This window comes from Choloepus didactylus, chromosome 2 (assembly GCF_015220235.1).
Source record: "Choloepus didactylus isolate mChoDid1 chromosome 2, mChoDid1.pri, whole genome shotgun sequence".
NCBI lineage: Eukaryota > Metazoa > Chordata > Mammalia > Pilosa > Megalonychidae > Choloepus > Choloepus didactylus.
In genome coordinates this window covers 229,628,585-229,648,358 of record NC_051308.1, presented here as the reverse complement: position 1 = coordinate 229,648,358, position 19,774 = coordinate 229,628,585, and the positions used below count along the sequence as shown (strand labels likewise).

The 19,774-nt window shown below is 36.0% G+C and overlaps 1 protein-coding gene across 20 annotated transcripts in view; it reads right to left on the bottom strand.

Moving 5' to 3' along the window:
- EIF4G3 (eukaryotic translation initiation factor 4 gamma 3) overlaps positions 1-19,774 on the bottom strand; it is a 443,721-nt gene that overhangs the window by 37,022 nt on the left and 386,925 nt on the right. For all 20 annotated transcript variants that reach the window (XM_037828262.1, XM_037828266.1, XM_037828268.1 and 17 more), the window contains 4 exons: positions 16,544-16,716; positions 10,739-10,864; positions 9,487-9,568; positions 7,503-7,601 (listed from right to left, as the gene is read on the bottom strand). In XM_037828262.1, the coding sequence (XP_037684190.1) occupies positions 7,503-7,601; positions 9,487-9,568; positions 10,739-10,864; positions 16,544-16,716 (480 nt within the window). The remainder of the gene's footprint in view (positions 1-7,502; positions 7,602-9,486; positions 9,569-10,738; positions 10,865-16,543; positions 16,717-19,774) is intronic.

Here is a 19,774-nt window from a genome sequence, read left to right as displayed (position 1 = left end):
GCTTTTCTCTTGCTGCTTTCAGAACTTGCTCCTTCTCTTTCGTGTTTGACAGTGTGATCAGAATATGTCTTGGAGTGGGTTTATTTCGATTTATTCTATTTGGAGTTCACTGAGCATTTATGATTTGTGTATTTATGTTGTTAGGAAGATTTGGGAAGTTTTCCCCAACAATTTCTTTGAATACTCTTCCTAGACCTTTACCCTTTTCTTTCCCTTCTGGAACACCCATGAGTCTTATATTCAGACGTTTTATATTATCTATCATATCCCTGAGGTCCGTTTCGATTTTTTCAAATTTTTTCCCCATTCTTTCTTTTCTGCTTTCATTTTCTATTCTGTCATCTTCCAGGTCACTGATTCGTTGTTCAACTTCCTCTAGTCTTGTACTATGAATGTCCAGAATCTTTTTAATTTGGTCAACAGTTTCTTTAATTTCCATAAGACCATGTATTTTTTAATTTAGTCTTGCAATGTCTTCTTTATGCTCTTCTAGGGTCTTCTTGATATCCTTTGTATCCTGTACTATGGTCTCATTGTACAGTTCTTTGAGTAGGTGCTCTAGGTGCTGTGTCTCTTCTGATCTTTTGATTTGGGTGCTTGGGCTTGGGTTATCCATATCGTCTGTTTTTTTCATATGCTTTATAATTTTCTGTTGTTTTTGGCCTCTTGGCATTTGCTTAATTTGATTGGGTTCTTTTAGGATTTGTAGACCAATTGAAGTCCTCATCTCTAATTTATCAGATCTACAGCTTCGTGGAGTACACTTTCTCTAACTAACCAGCAGGTGGCGTCCACGAGCCACCTGTTCTCCACAAGCCAGTTCTCCCCTGCTTTGCCTTTGTGGTGAGTGGGGGAGTGAGTCTTGTGGGGTCCAACTGGTGTACCAAGCTTGCGTGTGTAGTCGGTGTTGCCTGCCCTGTATATGGGGCGTGTTTCTGGGCGGTCAGGGAGGGGGGGTGGCTCTAACAATCAAATTTCCCTGGTGATCCTGGAGTTTTAAAGCTGCTGCAATAGTCTAATCCTTCAGTTCTGTCCTGCCACAGTTTGTCTCTGCCACTGATCCACAAGTCCTTGGTATTGGCATATGGCTCCTGAGACTTGCGAGTGGGTCCCTCTTCCAGGCCGTGCACCCCCTGGTACTCTGTTGAGGGATGACTATGCTATATCACAGGTGAGTGCCGTCCCCCCAGGGCAGTTCTGGGCTGCTGGGCTGTGTAGGGAGGCTCCCAGTCTGCTCAAATGATGGCTGAATGGGGCTTTGTTAATTCACACTGCTTCACCTTCCCAAATCTGGGACAATCAGCTGAGGTTGCAGGGAAGGCTAATGTCCACGCCCAGTTTTGTGGTGTGTGCCTGTTATCTGAAGCATTTCCGTCACACTGGGTTGTCTGGGGCAGCTCTGGGCTATGGGGCTGGCGATGATGATGGCTGTGAGAGGACACCCCCCTTTTCTTGGGAAGTTGTGGTGTTTACTGAATTTTCTCAGCCACTGGATTATTGCCTTTTGTCTCAGAGCTCTCTTAGTTCTGCTCTTGTCTTGACCTGCCCAAATTGCAAGTCTTTGAAGCTTTCTGTATTGGGCTTCTTAGAGTAATTGTTTTAGAAAAAAGAAAAAAGGGTTAAAAAAAAAAAAAAAAGCCCTCCTCACAGATCTAATGGGTTATTGAAATGCTAAGACAAAGCAATTAGGGCCATTAAGGAAAGGTCCACAGGGCAGAGAGATCAGCTTTTCTTCGGGATTTGCACATGAGCCTCAGGGCCTGAGCTCCCTGTTCTATGTTCACCAGAACTCCAAAAATCCTCCGCTTTTATTTTGGAGTTTTTCGTGCTGTTTTTTTCTATGCCTGTCTCCTCTCTGCTGGGCTGGCTGCTCTCAGATTCTCTGGTGTCTGGTCTCAGTCTTTCTATGGTTGGAGTTTGGATCAGTAGAACGAGTTTCCGATAAGGGCTGCCACTGCAGTTCTCCCTTCTCCTTCCCGGAGCTGACAGCCCCTCCTCCCACGGGACTGAGCCTGGCAGGGAGGGGTGCGAGTCCCCTGGCCACAAAAACTTACAGATTTCGCTGATCTCAGCAGTTCCACGTTTTCATGAGTGTTGTATGAAGTATGCCCAAAGTCAGATTGCTCTGTGGTGTCCAGTCCACGCAGTTCCTGGCTTTCTACCTACTTTCCTGGAGGAGTAGCTAAACATACAGCTCACGAGTCCGCCATCTTGCCCCGCCTCCCTAATGTTCTTTTGTTTCAGCCTGAAGGAATCTTTTTAGCTTTTCTTGTAGGGCAGGTCTTCTGGTAATGAACTCTTTCAGCTTTTGTACACCTGTAAATATCTTAATTTCTCATCAGTTTTTGAAAGATAATTTTGGAGGATTGAAAATTCTTGGTTGACTTTTTTTTTCTCTAAAGTCTTTAAATATACCATCCTACTGTCTTCTGGACTCCAAAGTTTCTGAACAGAAATGTGCTTTTAATCTTATTGGGGATCTTTTGTATGTGACTACCTGCTTCTCTCTTGCTACTTACACCCCCAAACAACAGAAAACACATTCATCTCAAGTGCACATGGATCATTTTCCAGTCTAGACCACATAGTAGGTCATAAAACAAGTCCTGATAAACTGAAAAAGACTGAAATTATAAAAAGCACCTTCTACAATCAGAATAGAACGAAGCTAAAAATAGGGTGGGATGGGGAGGATGATTTGGGTGTTCTTTTTTTACTTTTGTTTCTTATTCTGATTCTGATTCTTTCTGGTGTAAGGAAAGGGGTCAAAAATAGATGGGGGTGATGAGGGCATAACTATGTGATGGTACTGTGAACAGCTGATTGTACAGCATGGATGATTATATGGTATGTGAATATATCTCAATAAAACTGAATCTAATTAATAAAAAAAGTATAGCTTGTAAGGCAATTAACTTAATTTTTTTATTTCTTGAAATTGATATATAAAATACATATTAAAAGGCAAATAACCTTTTTTTTCATGCTTAAAAACCTCTCATCTAGAGAGAGATAAATATGTGATAAAGCTAATAGCATAGTAAAATGTTAATTGTAGAATCTAGAAAGTGTATATTTGGTGTGTTACTGTACAATTCTTTCAACTTGTCTTCATGTTTGAAATTTTTCATAATAAAATGCTGGGGGAGAAAACAAAAACAAACAAAAAAATAGAATAAAGCTAGAAATCAATAACAGAGGGAGAACTGGAAAATCCATAAATATACGGAAGTTAAACACTGTCAACAGTACTATCAACATTGGACTGCCGTCTAGTCAAAGCAATCAGGCAAGAAAAAGAAATAAAAGGCACCCAAATTGGAATGGAAGAAGTGAAACTTTCCTCATTTGCAGAAAACATGATCCTATATAGAAAATCCTGAAAAATCTAAAACAAAGCTACTAGAGGTAATAAACAAATTGAGCAAAGTGGCAGGGTGCAAGAACAACACGTAAAAATCAGTGGTGTTTCTATCTATACACTAGTAACGAACAATCGAAAGAGGTACTCAAGAAAAAAAATTCCACTTGCAATAGCAAATAAAAGAATCAAATATCTAGGAATAAATTTAACCAAGGATGTGAAGGATTTGTACATGGAAACTATAAACATTGCTAAAAGAAAACAAAGAAGACTTAAATAAAGGGAAGGACATACCATGTTTGTGGATTGGAAGACTAAATATTGTTAAGACCCCAATTCTACCCAAAGTGATTTACAGAGTCAGTGTAGTCCCAATGCAAAGTTCTATGGCCTTCTTCACAGAAATGGTAAAGCCAATTATCAAATTCATATGGAAGGGTAAAGGGCCCCAAATAGTCAAAAACATCTTAAAAAAGAAGAACGAAGTTAGAGGACTCACACTTACTGATTCTAAAACTTAATACAAAGCTATAGTAATCAAAATAGCATGGTACTGGCACAACAAGAACAGACATATAAACCAATGGAATCAAATTCAAAGTTCAGAAATAAACCCTCACACCTATGGCCAACTGATTTTTGACAAGTGTGCCAAGTCTACTCAGTGGGGGAAAGAATAGTCTCTTCAACAAATCCTGTGATGGGATTACTCAATATCCACATGCAAAAGAATTAAAGTGGACCCCCATCTCACACCATATTCAAAAATTAACTCAAAATGGATCAAAGACCTAAATATAAGCATCCAAACCATAAAACTTCAAGAAGAAAACAAAGGGAAACATTTTTGGGACCTTGTGTTGGACAATGATTTCTTAGACTTTGCACCAAAAGCACACACAACTAAAGAAAAAATAGACAAAAGGGACCTCAAAAAAATTAAAAAAATTGTGGATCAAAAGTCCTTATCAATGGGAGAAAATATGTGGAAACCATGTATCTGAAAAGGGTTTAACATCCAGAATATATAAAGAACTCCTACAACTCAACAACAAAAAGACAAACAGCACAATTTAAAAATGGGCAAAATACTAGAATGGACACTTCTCTAAAGAAGATATACAAATGGCCAAAGAAGCACATCAAAAGATGCTCAATATCATTAGCCATTAAGGAAATGCAAATCAAAACCACAACGAGATACCATTTCACAACCACTTGAATGGCTACTATTAAAATTATGGAAGAAAAGCGTTGGAGAGGATGTGGAGAAATAAGAATTCTTCATCATATTAGTGGGAATGTAAAATGGTGCAGCCACTGTGGAAAGCATTTTGGTGGTTCCTCAGAAAGCTAAGAATAGTTACCACATGACCCAGCAATGCCACTTCTAGGCATATACCCTAAACAACTGAAAACAGGGACTCAGATATTTGTACAGATATTTGTACACCAAAATTCACAGCAGCAGCATTCACAATAGCAAAAAGGTGGAAGCAACACAACTGTTTTTCAACAGAAGAACGGATAAACAAAATGTGGTAAATACAAACAATGGACTGTTATTTGGCCATAAAAAGGAATGAAGTTCTGATGCACGCTCCAATATGGATGAATCTTGAAAATATCATGTTGAGTGACATTAGCCAGATACAAAAGAACAATAGTGTATAACCTCACTTATATGAAATAAGCACAATATACTATTTTATAAAATATGAACCTAGAATAGAGGTTACCAGGGGTCAGATTGGGGGAGGGGATGGGGAAATTTAATGTTTAATTGTTTTCGAGTTTCTGTTTGGGGTAATGGAAAATTATTGGCAATGGATGATGGTGATGGAGGCACAAGGTTTGCAAATATAATTAACACCACTTAATTGTATATTTGAAAGTGAATATAAGAGGAAATTTCAGCCATATATAAGTTACCAGAAATAAACACCCTACAGAACCGGAGAATACAAAGAGTGAACTCTACTATGAACTATGGGTTATAGTTGTTTAATTATAATAATATTGTTTCATCAGTTGTAACAAAGGTACCATACTATCACAAAATGTTAATGGGGAAAAATGTGTGTGTGTGTGAAGGGGGTTTATGGAAACTCTGAACCTTCTGCATAATTTTTCTGTAAACCTACAAATGCTCTAGGAAAAAAAAAGCTAAGGTCATTAATTTGAGAAATTTCTTGTTTTCTAAATTCTTGTTGTATTTAGTGCTAAAAATTCACTCTAAGTACTACTTTAGTTGCATTGCACAAATTTTGTGTTTTCATTTTCATTCAGTTCAAACACTTAATTTCTTCTTTGACCTGTGAATTATTCAGAAGTATTTTACTGAGTGAGTTTTCAAATAGTTGTTGCCCTCTTTCTTAAAGTTTAGCTGGAGATATAATTCTAAATTGACTGTTATTTTCTCAGCATTTGATCTTTGATCTTTCACTGTTGCTACCTGCAAAATCTAATGATCTTTCCTTTTCGGTAATGTAATTCTTCTATCTCCTTCAAAATCTTCTCTTTGCCTTTGGTATTATGCAGTTTCACTAATATGTAATTATCCTGCCTGGTATACATGTGCTTCTTGTACCCATGGATTCATATATTTTATCATGGAAAAGTCTCAGCCACAATCTCTTCAAATAATGCCTCATCCATTCAGTCCATTTTTCCTTCTAAGACTCCAATTAGACATACATATAGACTTTCTCATTATTTCCCCAAATCTCATAACATCTACATCCCTTAAAATTTTACCTAATTTTTTTCTCCCAAATCTTCCCATTTTGATTAGTCTTCTTGTTTGCCCATTTTTAAAATGATTTTATTATTGTTAAAAATATTTTAAAGAGAATTATTTTATATTCTGTGTGATAATTCCATTATCTTAAGCCTTTGGGGTCTAAATCTTCAATTTATTATCTGTTTTTCTACTCTTACTTATGGATATTTATTTCATTTTATGTTAAATGAATGATGTTAATCTGTAGAAAATATGGGGACCTAACTAAGTTGAGGATGCTTTCCTCCAAAGAGCATTTGGATTCTGCCAGAGTGATACTGAACTGGAACCAATTCAACTTTCTCCCAAGATCTCTAGCAGCCTTGATAATGGGATTTGCCCTTAGGGCAATATACCCTTCATATGGGCTTACTGCTCAAAGTTCAGGTTTCATTATTGGCTTTTTTCTTTCTTTTTGGATCCTTGGAAATTTCTTCCATTTTCTGAGTCCAACAAGGTAACAGAAATTATGCTTTTTGCTGTCTCTTTTTGTTGTGGCAGGAATGCTCCCCAGTGTGTACACACTGCAACCCAAAAGGAAGGTGAAGTCCATAGTAACTGAACATAATGTCTTCACCCAGAACAATATACTTACTTTAAAGTTTATTTTCAGGTTGGTTTAATATTTTCTTTCATCTAGAGTGACATTATCTCCTTATTGCTGATTTTGTTGTCTGTCTTAGCTTTAGTTTTCCCCTCATGTGTTTCAGAATTTTATTTTGCAAGATCATTTTGAGAAGGAAGTTTGTTTTCTCTATCAGTCTTCCTGGTCTAGTAGTCACCTCTACCTTACCCTCTACAATTCCTCTTTAGGACTGGATTATATTGGCCATGGGAGTTTCTGTCTTGTGATATTTTGAATTTTTAGATCTAGCTGCCAAGTTAGTAGGCAGCCTAACTAAGGTTCTGGCTGCAAGACTATGTCTACTTCCTTGTACTTATTTGTCTGTGGAGCCCCACCTGGTTTCATGCAGTAAGCAACTCTCCTATCTTCTATTTTGGAAGGGGCTTCCAATCCCCATTATCCCACAGAAATAACTTCTGCCTGCCTGTTGCCTGCTTTCAGCTCTATTACTACTGTTTTATTTATTTCTTTCTTTTCTGACTCATGGAGATATGTAGCTTGTTTTACGAGTGTGGCTAAGTCTTTAAAATTTTCCTTTATATTTTATCAATTATGTAGTGAGTATGGATTGGGGTGGCCTGGAAGCATGAACTTAACAATGCCATCCTGATCAGGATTTTAATTTTGATCTAATTTTAATGACTGAAATACTATGGAAATTATCTTTATTTCCTCTATGAAACAGACCAACTACTACCAAACAGGAAGACATAAGTTTTGTTCTTACTCACTTGCTCCAAGAGAAAATTATGTACATCTTCCCCTTCTGGTAAAAATTCCTTCCAGCTGAGGTCAGCCTCCCTCCATAAGGCTCCCACTTTCTTATGGCTCTAAAATATAGATAAATTCGATTCATTTACTTTCACATTGCAAGAAGGGAAAAAAGCCTTACTTTAAGTCAAGAGTGCAGAACTCTAAAGTCTGACAAATCAAAACTGTCCTTTGCTGAAATACAGTCAATTTCTTAGGACATCTGAATACATGTAAATATAATGGTGGGTGACTGAACTACACCTGTTTAGGTGAGTGATATTCAGGTTTAATAATTTACTCAATTTACTTATCAAATGACAAATCTGATTTGGATAAGCTGGTATTTGAATTTTAAGAATATAAGCACCTAAGAAGAGTCTAATAGACAGGTTTGTAAAATCAATACTGTCTTTTGTCCTAGATAGTGCTATTTGTATCTACTAGTAAAGCCATTCAGGAAGCCTCGCTGGAATCCCTCTTCATACTAGATAATGATTACTGCCTCATCATGAGAATGCCTAATGCAGTTGTTGCTCTTAAACCAGGAACGAGCAGTGTTTCAAGGGCAAGTAAGAAGCACAAGGCTGAGCCCAAGAAACAATAAAGAAGTGGTGCTGTCACTTGGAAAATTGAGGCAACAGGTCCCCCTGTGAGAAGATACAAGTCTACTGCCTGAACAAAGTCACAGAGACAAAGGGAAATGTCAGGCTTTGAGGCTGCAGTGGTCATCTCAGAAGCACGCATTCATTATTTCATAAAATAACTTGCCCAAGGCACAGTTGATAACTTGATGCAGCCAGGATTTGAACTCAGGTGGTCTGACTCCACAGCTTACGCTCTATGATAATTTGGCTTCATTTAGGAGAAGCGGGAATTTGCTTTTTATTTCTACAAATAAAAGGACTTTGACTTTTGAATAAAGGCTGAAGTCAAGTAGACAGGAGAGAAGGAGGGAATTTTGGACATAACAAATTGGGGTTCAGTAAAAATTTCAGTGCCATCAAATGAAGATTATTACCAACAAATAGGTAATTAGCAAGATCTAGAGACCAGACTATTTAGTACACCAATCTAGGAATAACTAATACACAAATAGGATGCAAGACTTCTGCAGATTCAGGAGAAATGAAATGCTGACAATTTTTTATATCCAGGCCTATATAAAACACTGAAATCTAACATCTCAACTACCTTTGGCTCAGGTTTGAGTAAGTCAGAAATGTCTCAAAAATTTTCATGTGTAAGTTCTGTTTTGTTTTGATGTTTCTCATCTTAGATGTTTCATTGCCTTTGTGATGCTATAACACTTTCCTAAGCATCTTAGACCTCTAATATAGCACTTCCACACTCTTTTGAAATTACCTGTTTAGACTTGTCTGTCTCCCATTCTAGCCTTTAAATTCTTTGAAGTTTCAGTTATCTTTGTAGACTAAGTGCCTAGCATGGAGCTTTGCAGAAAATAACTGTGCAGGAAGTATTTACTAAACTAAAGTAAAGCTAACTTAGAGATAGAAATTCATGATCTTACAGAGTAATTTTTACTTCCTATTTCTAATCAGACTACCTAGCCAGTGATCCAGAAATAATAAAATTAATCATTTTATGAATTCTATCTTTCTTGGAAAGCAGAGGAATTTTCATGGAAATCTATTAAAAACTATAAGTAATGTAGCTATTTTGTTTCAAGGGAGCAAAAAATTATTAATTGTAAATAAAATATACCTTGAGATTCTTTAAAATTACACCAAATTTAGTTGCAATTCAGGTTTTCCCAAGTTCAGTAAACAGAGGGACAAATACACCTCAGGAAGAAGCTAAGTTGAAGCAGAGACCTCATTCTTTTTTCAAATAGTAAAAGGAAATAGAATTACTTGCACACTGAGACCTAAGCTATTCACAAATCAAGATCACTGTCCTCCTTAATATGATGTTAAGTCTGACACTCAAGAGTTTAACACTCACCATCTGTTTGCATAGAAGGTGCAATATTTCAGAAAGCAAGTCCCCAGCTCTTCCAACAGGAAGTAACGGTTTACTAAATTCTCTGCAAAAGATAAGAATAGTGATTAAGTACATCTGAACAAATTACCTGTTCTAGAACAGTAGGCAAACAATGGGTGTCAAAATAACAGATACTATGTAACCAATTTGAAATAAAACCAGGGAAGTCAAAGTTCCAGGTCATATTCTATGTCATTTCAGCAGAAGTAGTTCAGAGACTTTACGCTCACCTTATACTTCATGAAGAAGCTGAAAAGGGACTTTAGAATTCTTGGACTTTGCCTTTTTTCTCTAACCATTTAAGTGATGGAAGCAATACAAAAATCATTCTCACTTAGTAATCTGTTTCATTTAAGCTCTGCTTCAAGTCAAAAGGAGAGAAGTCCCTAGGTAACAGGAGCTGTGAAGCTTAGTTTATGAAGTGTTTTCCTTGTTAGAAAAGGAAGCTTTTCTTTATAGAATATGGATGAAGCAGAAGGGTACCATTTTTTTTTTTTTCATAATCTAGACCAGTATTTCCAAACTCTATTATAGGATACGAATGTTTTCAATAATTATTCTTAAAAAAGTATTCTATAGTCAAGTAAACAAGGCAATGCTGAATTAAACAAAGCTAAATAGTTTTTATTTGTTGTTTAGTTTTACTATAAGATTTCACTATCTTTAATCTCAAAGAAAATCTCAAAAAGACAAAATAGTATGCCGAGTTTGACTATACAAGCAGTTTTTGGGGAAACAATAGTGTTTTGAGGAACAGAATTGAAGGACTAGTCTATACCATGTAGCATTAATTCCCAACTCATATCCAAATCTAGGAATGCTTAAGCCCTAACTCTAACCCCTAGCATATAGGCAAGTGCCACCGTCTGAGGAGCTATGATGTGGAAATATAACTTCTTACAGCACTGGAACAGTGATAAGACACAAAAATCAAATTAACAATAAGCTTCCATGAGCAATCATCTTCCAGTTACATGACTTTGAAGCCATACCTACCATTACTGCTACCCTCAATGAACCATAAGGCCATCATATCCCCATTGGATGACATGTAGATGTAGTATAACGCAACACTTAGAGGTCTTACAGTCACAGGCTGCATCCAAGAGAGCCTTCAAAGGCATTAAGGGAACAGCACTATGCTAGAGAGCTAGTCAGTGAATTTTATGTCAGTTTAACTTGATACACGTCAAAAGAAACAAATATAACTTACATGATAAGTTCTCTCATGGAGATTCCGCCTTCTTTTAACATAGGAGTCACCAGTTCAGCAAGGTACAACCAAATATGGGGAATATCAATGGCCATGTCATCTGCCAATTCCAAGGTTTCTGAAAAACTGAAAAAGAACAGGAAAAACTTCACATGCAAACACAATTCAAAAGTCAAACTTTTATTGTTTTAAAGACACTCCAAATCAGCCAGTCAACAAATACGTATTAAGCACCTGCTACATGTTAGGCCACTACATTTGTGCTGCATCTAGGCACAAAGTTACTGCTTATATTAGGGTGGGGAGAAAGAGAGAACAATACAACAAAAGTATACTTTCAGATAAGGATAATACTTTGAAGAACATGAATGAGTGTATTGGGACATCCAAATTCAGAGAGTAGCCAGAAAATACCTCTGTGGAGGTGACATTTGAAAGACTTAAATAATGAAAAGGAGACAGCCATGTGAAGTTTGGGGGGCGGGGGGGGGGCTATCCAATTTAAACCTAAACCGTAAATTTAGAGTTCACCACAGATGAAAATCATATCCTCCAAGTCAATCAGAAGCAATTATTAAATAGTTACTGTAATGCAAAAGAAAAGAAAAGACAAAAATCCTTGCCCTTAAGGAGCTTACAGTGAGGAAAAAACCGGATGAATGAAAAAGAGTCTGTCATTTAAATGTTATCATCATTATTAAATGTTACAAACTTTTGTACCTCCAAAGAAAAGCTAATGGTTTCAGACCTTTATGCTAAGAAATATAAATATTTCTGAGCATGAAGTGAAATAAATGGGAATTAAACATAAAACTTAGAAAATTCAAATACAAAATAATAGCACAGTCCTACTTAGGCTGAAAATCATGACTATTCATTTAGTAGAAGTATAAATAAACATAATTCAAGAGTTTATTAATTATTCCCATATACAGCATAAATGTTCAAAAACAAAAGTGAACTTAACTGTAGGAGACAATAATTGCAAGTACTAAGGAAAGGGATAATAAATGAAGGGACAAACAGCAGTTGATGCCTGTCTTTATACTTTTTTCAGAAATCTGCATACATAAATCATGTGCTTTTTCACCCCAGTTCCACTGTCTAGCCAAAGTATGCTACTCTTTTTTACCTGCCTCAAGTCTACCTGTCATTATTATTATTACTATTATTTTACTTAGAAAGAGCTACCACTACAAGGTAGGGTTACTTTTCTGAAGCTGTCATTTCATAACAGTTTGCAATTCTGACAATATTATCTAACTCTGGGCTTGATGAACCCTTAATGCCAACTTGCTGACCTCACAGCTTCCAATTATTTCACATCTATTTGCTATAAAACTTATACTTGACTATCTTCTCATTGTGTGCACACTTTCAGCTCAGTTTATGTGTCACTGATGGAACATAATCTGGCTGGACTCCACTTAATAACTAGAGTTCTCAGATTAATAACTCTATCCTGCCAATTCACATTCCATGGGCTAGTGGTATAGATTAGGCTGTTCAATGAGCCCATGTACAACTGTAGCCATTCCAGTCTTTCAGTAGTGTATCTGTTGCTATTTTTATCTCATATTACAACTAAAAGATATCTATGCTCTTGCCTTGGTGCTCTGCTTTCTGGTCAGTAGATTCATCATGGACAATTTGTAGAACAGAATCAGTGTCAAATCCATATTATTGATTAAAAAGCATTTTGGATGAACATAGGATCTCCCTAGAACAAATCTATACGAGACATATTTTTTGGAGGTTACAGTTCCTAAACCTTTGTCCATGATTTTAAAAGACAAATCCTAGATGTACAGAAACTCCTGGGTAACTATTTTTGTCTTTGGACTACTACACAGCCAATAACAATGGCTTGCCCAATACATACATACACATATACATATACATATATATATATATATATATATAATTTTTTTTTTTTTTTTTTTTGCTGGCTGAATAAAATGGAACTCACCATACCCTTGCTTCTTGGTATGCAGTGACCATCCCACCTGTTGGACTGCACTTTGGTGGGGTCTACATAGGGAGTACATCCCATTTCCCATTTCTACTACAGAAGTTCCACTTTTATTTATTTTATATACGTATTGGTTTCCTATCTAGTGTACATAGCTAAGTTTTAAATTTTCTTTAAAATCTGAATTCAGAAAAATTCTGACTATAAATATGCTAGAAGAGTAATATAACACCAACACAATTGAAAATGGTATTGTCAGCATCTTACACAATTTGTATTATAACTTAATAAAAACGAAAATGTAGGTTAATAATGAAGAGATAGCAAAGACATCGAAAAATCAAACTGATCAAGTATTACTATGATGATATAAGAGAATCTAACTACAGGTAAAAAGAAGAAATAAAAAGATGAAAAGCCTATTTATCATCTTCAGGGGATTACTAGAAAAAACAAGCCTACTTAAATAGGTTCCTTCCTTGTTAACTAGCACCTTTAAAGCAATTTTGCATTTAAAAGTAAGTGTGCGTGTCTCATATAAGCTCTGAATATCTTTTTACCGAGGCAGAACTTTCATGAACAGTAAAAAAAAGTTCCAGAAAAGTAGTCAAAAAGGAGATGAGAATTTCCTCCCCAACATATATCCTCCAAAGTAAAATAAAATTTATATATCAAGTCTCCTATAGGGCATATATTTTGTGTCTATAATTAACTTCAACTTTTACCATCCTGGTTTTCATTTGTATATTACACTTACAAAGCCATTCCACTTCTGTGGCTGATCATGACTGCACTCAACTACCTTTACTGGACAGCTTTTTAAAAAAGTTTTCTGAAACCATGACATAAAATTACAGTACCAGCACTGGTTATTAAATTTTGAAATGATTTACATACACATAATTTATATCATAAAGTATTTAGATTTAATCCTGAAAATTCCAAGAGGGTGGCTTGATGTTGCTTTTGTGGCAGTATATTATACATTGTGCTCACAGTTGATACAGCATCTTCTAAGGAAAACTCTGAAGGATCCAAACTTTATTTATAAATAACCTGACACAAAGTGCCTATTTAAAACTTATTACTTATTACTCAGTAGCAAGTGCATGTGTAGGGAGAAATGGAAGATTGAAAGTTGGCCAGTTATTGACCAGCAATTCAGGTGGCCTGCTGCTGCTGTTTCCATGTTTCCTAGTCATCCTGGCTTGGGGAGCAAGGCAGAAACTGCTTCCACAACTGCTCAGAAGTTGGCATCTAAGCAGTAGCAGCATCCAAGGAAGCTGACCTCAGATGCTTCCCCTACAATACTATGGAAAAAGGGAGATTTTTGGATGTTGGGGTTAAAGAGACAAATGACTTAGGGCATTTCTATGAATCTAAAGACATGGCTTCTCTAGACAGTATGGATGATCAGTAATTGATTGAGAAACTTAATCTACTTGCCAGAAGGTTTTTGGAGGTGACTGATTTGGAGTATTGCTTTGTTTCTACCTTAGAAAAAGATGGACACTAAATTGCCGGGTCTCTTCATTTAGGGAGGAATCTCTTAGGGATCTAAGAAAAGCCTGCTTAGATCTAACTAAGTATCAGAAGATAGGCCTTGAGTTGCTGTATTATTTCTAGCTACAGAGGAAGAAGGAATAGCGAAAGATGAAGTAGTTTGCTAAAATACAGAAGTGTTAATCTCATTTTAAGTTTAAATATAAGGTTATGATTATGATAGTTATTGTCAGCAGCAGCAATGCCACTACCACCCACAAAAGCATGGCTACATGTCTGGATATAACATTTTTTTCCTCAGGAGATCCTACAAAAAGAAATGTAAATATTTGAGACAGCCTAAAAACCAAGCTAGTGCTTCAAAAGTTCAATCAAAGTTAATGAAGCTAGACTACTTCCTGGGGTCTTTCCTGATATGAATCAACTTCTGAGGGTAGTCTGGAGAAAGAAAATGGAGAACAGTAATCCTCCCAGAATTAACTGGTGAATATATAATAACATCTGGATAAAAAGCAAATATTTATAAATTGATATAACAGTTACTACTACAACTATCATTTTTAAACCTTGCTGCTCATTCAAATTGGCTGGGAGCAGACTTCAGGTTGTTTGTGAGGGTGTAGACATCCTCATTTGTTTTTACTCTTTGTTCTGGCTGGTTAGTAGAGTGAAACACAGATTTTTCTTTTAAAACTGGGAAATCATCTGGGCTGCAGAAGCCAACAGCCACAACTTTTGCCAAAGCTTTGTACTAAGTTAACTGGGTCTGGTGGCCTTAATGTAGTCATTCACTGAGTGCAGAGAAATCTACCTTATTGCTTCCTAGCACCTTGAGGCCAATGTCATAATTTCTCACAAAATCAAATGAATAATTATTCCTAAGTATATTCAACCATGGCATTTAACCATTACACTGTTCTAAGAGATTGGCCCATATTTGATGAGACTACAGGAGGAAATATAGTGGCATATTATGACATGCACATTTAATTTACCAGAATATATTATGGACTTGGCAAAAAAGAGAAAAATAACTTAAATAATAGAGAATTCTGATGGCCATTCCACTCAATGAGTGTATGTCCCAAGTGAGTATGGGATGGGAAATATGAATCTGCTATTAATTCAGGAGGTTTTAGTTCCTATTCCCTCAGAGATTTGGTCCAGTAGTGCTGTGTAAGATCCTATGTTTACATTTGGCATAATATGGCCTCTAAAATGAAAACTTTTACCATATGCAATTTTCACCTTAAGCATTTATTTTAGAACCTAACCTTGGGTAAGATTATGTGTATATACCACAAATATTCTGATCCAAGCACTTGGATGATGATCTATCACAAAGATACCAAAACCTAATAAAATGAGGATACAACACTAAAGATAGCCAGACTTCATCAAACCAGTTATAGGAATCATACTGAAACCAACAAGCAACAGAAACAATCATTCAAAACTTGGCATTACATATCCTTCTGTGGGGCTAGAGCAGATAGATGAGCACTTTCTGGGGAAAAGAACTATGGTTTATTGAAAGAAGGCTTTCTTATGTCTAAGGGAATTTTCTAGAATTTTTCTCACAAAGAAAAGCTTTTTCCTTCAAAAGAACATACAGGGTGACTGAAAAATTTTGGCAATGGATGAAGGTGATGGAGACAAACTTTGTGAATGTAATTAACACTACTGAATTGTATATTTTAAAAGGGACAAAAAAGAAAATTTTAGGTTGTATACGTTACCACACACATAGACAAAAACCATAGAATTGTACAAGACAAACAGTGAACCCAAACATAAAGAGTGGGCTAAAGTTACTAGCATAATTATATTGTTTCATCAATTTTAACAAAAGTACCACATTAATGCAAAATGTTAACAATAGGGAAAACTAGAGATGGGGATATATGGGAATTCCACTTTCTACATGATTTTTCTGTAAACCTACAACTGCGCTAATAAACTAGAAAAAAAAAGTATATGTATGGTTTTAAAAAAGGACGTATGAGGGGGTTTACATGTAAATGGGCTGGTGAAGGCCTTAGTTTCCCTGAGGTTAAGGGGTCTCTGCTACATTACTCACATTGTGGTATAGGTCTAACAATAAGATATAGAAAACCAAAAGATAACATTTATCCCCTGGCACAATCTACAAAATGCCATCATATCAATCAACATATTACATATTATCAACGTATTACATAGCAACATATTTCAGTGAACACAATTTTTATCTATGGAAAAAGCTAAATACTTACAAAAAATAAATATTTTAAAAATTAACTACTCTCCAAGAGCCTAGTACCTGAATACCACTCGAGTAGGATACCAACCCTTTGAAAAAGTCCTGTTTGCTGAGTTTTTCTGACTGCACCAGCTGATATAGTAACTGGCCCATATGATCCCTAGTGATCTGGCTTCTTTCCAGGGTAGACTCCACTCCCACTCTGACAAAAACATGTAGCAGGCCATGGGCATTCAGTTCTTCCACACACTGCATGGCTTCCTGTTCAAACAGCAAATAAAGGCTTACTCCAAAATCTGGATCACATCACTGAAGAGTTAGGATAATTTTTAAATCTTTCATCTATGACAAAGTCAATAGAGAGCTTCACAAATAAGAGAGTTTTATATTTAAGTATTTTTAAAAACATAACATAGCACAGTAATCATCTTAAAAAAACAGTATATCTATATAAGGCTAATATGTTTAGGTTAGCAATTTTATTAAAGATCACTCAAAAGACCAGAGACAAAATAAAGTGTTATATTATCAAAGAGAACTCAATATCCTGATTCAAAGGTCTTTAAATATGGCAACTGAAGTAATTCTGCTTTGGAAGGTTAATATTTGCACAATCTTCAATAAAAAAGTTCTTCCTTCATGGGAAATTTACATATAGGGATATGGTTAGGTTAAACACTAAAATCCTTTTAGGAAGTTCTTATGGTGTGGGGTAGTGGTCCATACTGTGGGATGATCTGGCTAGGTTAGTATCCTTGGCTTGGAGGGTAAAAGATTGGCAGCCAAGGTTCTGAAAGCTGAGCTGGGGAAAGGGCTGCTCAATATTTAGACTTCCAGTAATCACCGGTGTACCCCCCTACTCTCAGCTCTCTCAGCTTTGCCTGGTGCTTCTGAGTCCAAAATCTTTGGCTCAACCTCCAAAGAGCAGCTCTTCTGAGAAAGTACATGTGGGAAAAGGAGTCACCTGACTGAAGCAGAAAGGAAGGCTTACATAGGTATCTCATTGTTGCCGTTTTCCCTTCTGCTACTTTATTTAATTCCCCTCCCTTCCAAATTGAAAAAAAATTTCAAACCTACAGAGAAGGTAAAGAGTAGTACAATGTATATCCATGTATTTTCATTTACATTTAGATTTATGGATTGCTAGTTTGCCCTACTCGTTTTCTTTCTCTCTATATATACACAGTTTCTCTCTCTGAACTATTTGAAAGTAAGTTGCAGACATTATCACACACATTTCATGCAGAGTTTAGAATGTGTCTTCTAAGAAGAAAGACATTAGCCTACAAACTATAACATCATTAGCATATCCAAGAAATTTAACATTGATACATCATTGAAAATATTATCTGATGTCTACTACATATTCAAATTCCCACTATTTTCTCCAAATGTCCAAGATAGCTTTTTTTTATTGTTGTTCTAAGATCCAATCAAGAACCCTATATTACATTCAGCTGTCATGATGTCTTAAGACTCCTTTAATCCAGAACAGTCCCCTCTCTCTTTGTCATGATGAAGATATTTTTGAAGCACTCAGACCAGTTTGTCTTGTAAAACTTTCTTACACACACTTTTAACCAACAATTCTTCCGTTTCCAGCCCCATCTGCACCCTATACACATTTTTAGTCTGCTAAATAATCACACTTCCTTCTAATTTCCAGCTTTGAAAATGTTGCTGTCTACTCCCTGCCTCTTCTTCCTTGTGGGTTTTTACCTCATTTTAAACCTATCACAATCATTCGAATGCCTTTTTAGGATGAAGTAGAAATAAATGCAAATATACAATCCTCAGAATTTAATGTGAAGTGTCTTACAACTGGAATTCATTCACTGTGTCTACATAAAGGATCAACTGAACGTATCATGATACTTCTAATGTTACAGCATCATAACCTGGACCTTCTCCCTGATTTTCTCATGATTTGCTTCATCTTGTCTTTGAGATCTCTTGTAGTCTTCTCTGACTGTCCAACATATTACCTTATTTCACTTTTCTGTACAGAGACATTATTTTTATTTTTGTAGTGTTTTTAAATTTATTACCTATCTTTAGAGCCAGCCTTGCCTAACGCTCCCCACGATAACGTCAGCTTCATAAAAGCCGGGTCTTGACTATGTTGTTCACTATACATACTATAGTATCCCCAGGAACTATTCCCTAAAATGTGGCTGCCACATTTTAGGTACTTGCTAAATATATGCAGCACAGAGGTTTAAAAAAAAAAAAAAAAAGTGCAGGCAGACAGACATAGGTTTGAATTGTGGCATTGTTAACTTGCTACTTCCTAATCTTGGGAGTGTCACTTAACCTCTCAGCCTTGAATTCCTATAACAGAGTTATTGGAGGGATCAAAATAATGTCTGGCACATTGCCAGACACAAAACACATGCTCGGAAACATTAATTTGTATTAATTAATAACAATAGCAGCTATTAAGAAAAAAACCTTCCTTAGGATGAGTTCTGTAAGCCTTTGGCATGACATACTAATAAATACCTAAAGATAATGAGATAAAATATAGCTTGTGTTCTGAAGCTAGAAGCCTGGCTTTAAATCCTGAATCTGGCATTTATTAGTGGTATGATCTTGAGCAAGTTATACTTGCTTAACATCTTGTATTGCTATTTTCTTGTTAAAAATGAGTATTATAACACCAAACTCAGGAAGATATCATGAGGAATATGAAGATTAAGTGAACTAACACACATAAAATATGTTAGCATATCATAAGTCCTCAATAAATGCCAGATATTCTTAACCAGTTCTTATCCCTTCTCTGCAGGCAGAGCTGTCTTGTATTTTGCACTATGAAATTCCTGAGTGGTAACTGACTCTGTCCCTTCCAATCTACAGGTCTGATCTGTGGCAAATGTGTGTCCAAAGGGTCCTTCTGTTGCACTTAATACCTTAATACTTAATACCTGGAGATCATCACAGGGTCATATTTTTCCTCTTTCATAGTGTTTGCCAATCACTTTGTGAATCCTTCAAATTATTTCTAAAGTCAATCTTTTCTTCTACTGTTTTCTTCCTTATTGTCTCTGCCTCTTGTCCTTCTTAGCTTTTGTTTTCTTGTATGTTTATTCATAATTCCATACTTTCATGAAAGAAAAAAGGTATGCTGTCAGTTTACAAGAATGGTCCTTATTTTCCAGGAAGCTATGAATCATAGAATATCAGGTATATTCTTTGGCTCTTTCTAGCTACTGCTTTTTTTATTTTTTTATTTTTTTTCTGCATTTCTAGGGGCTTCTGCAAAGTACTCCTCTCCATCTCATACATCATCAAAACTTCTTCATACTTCTTTTGAATT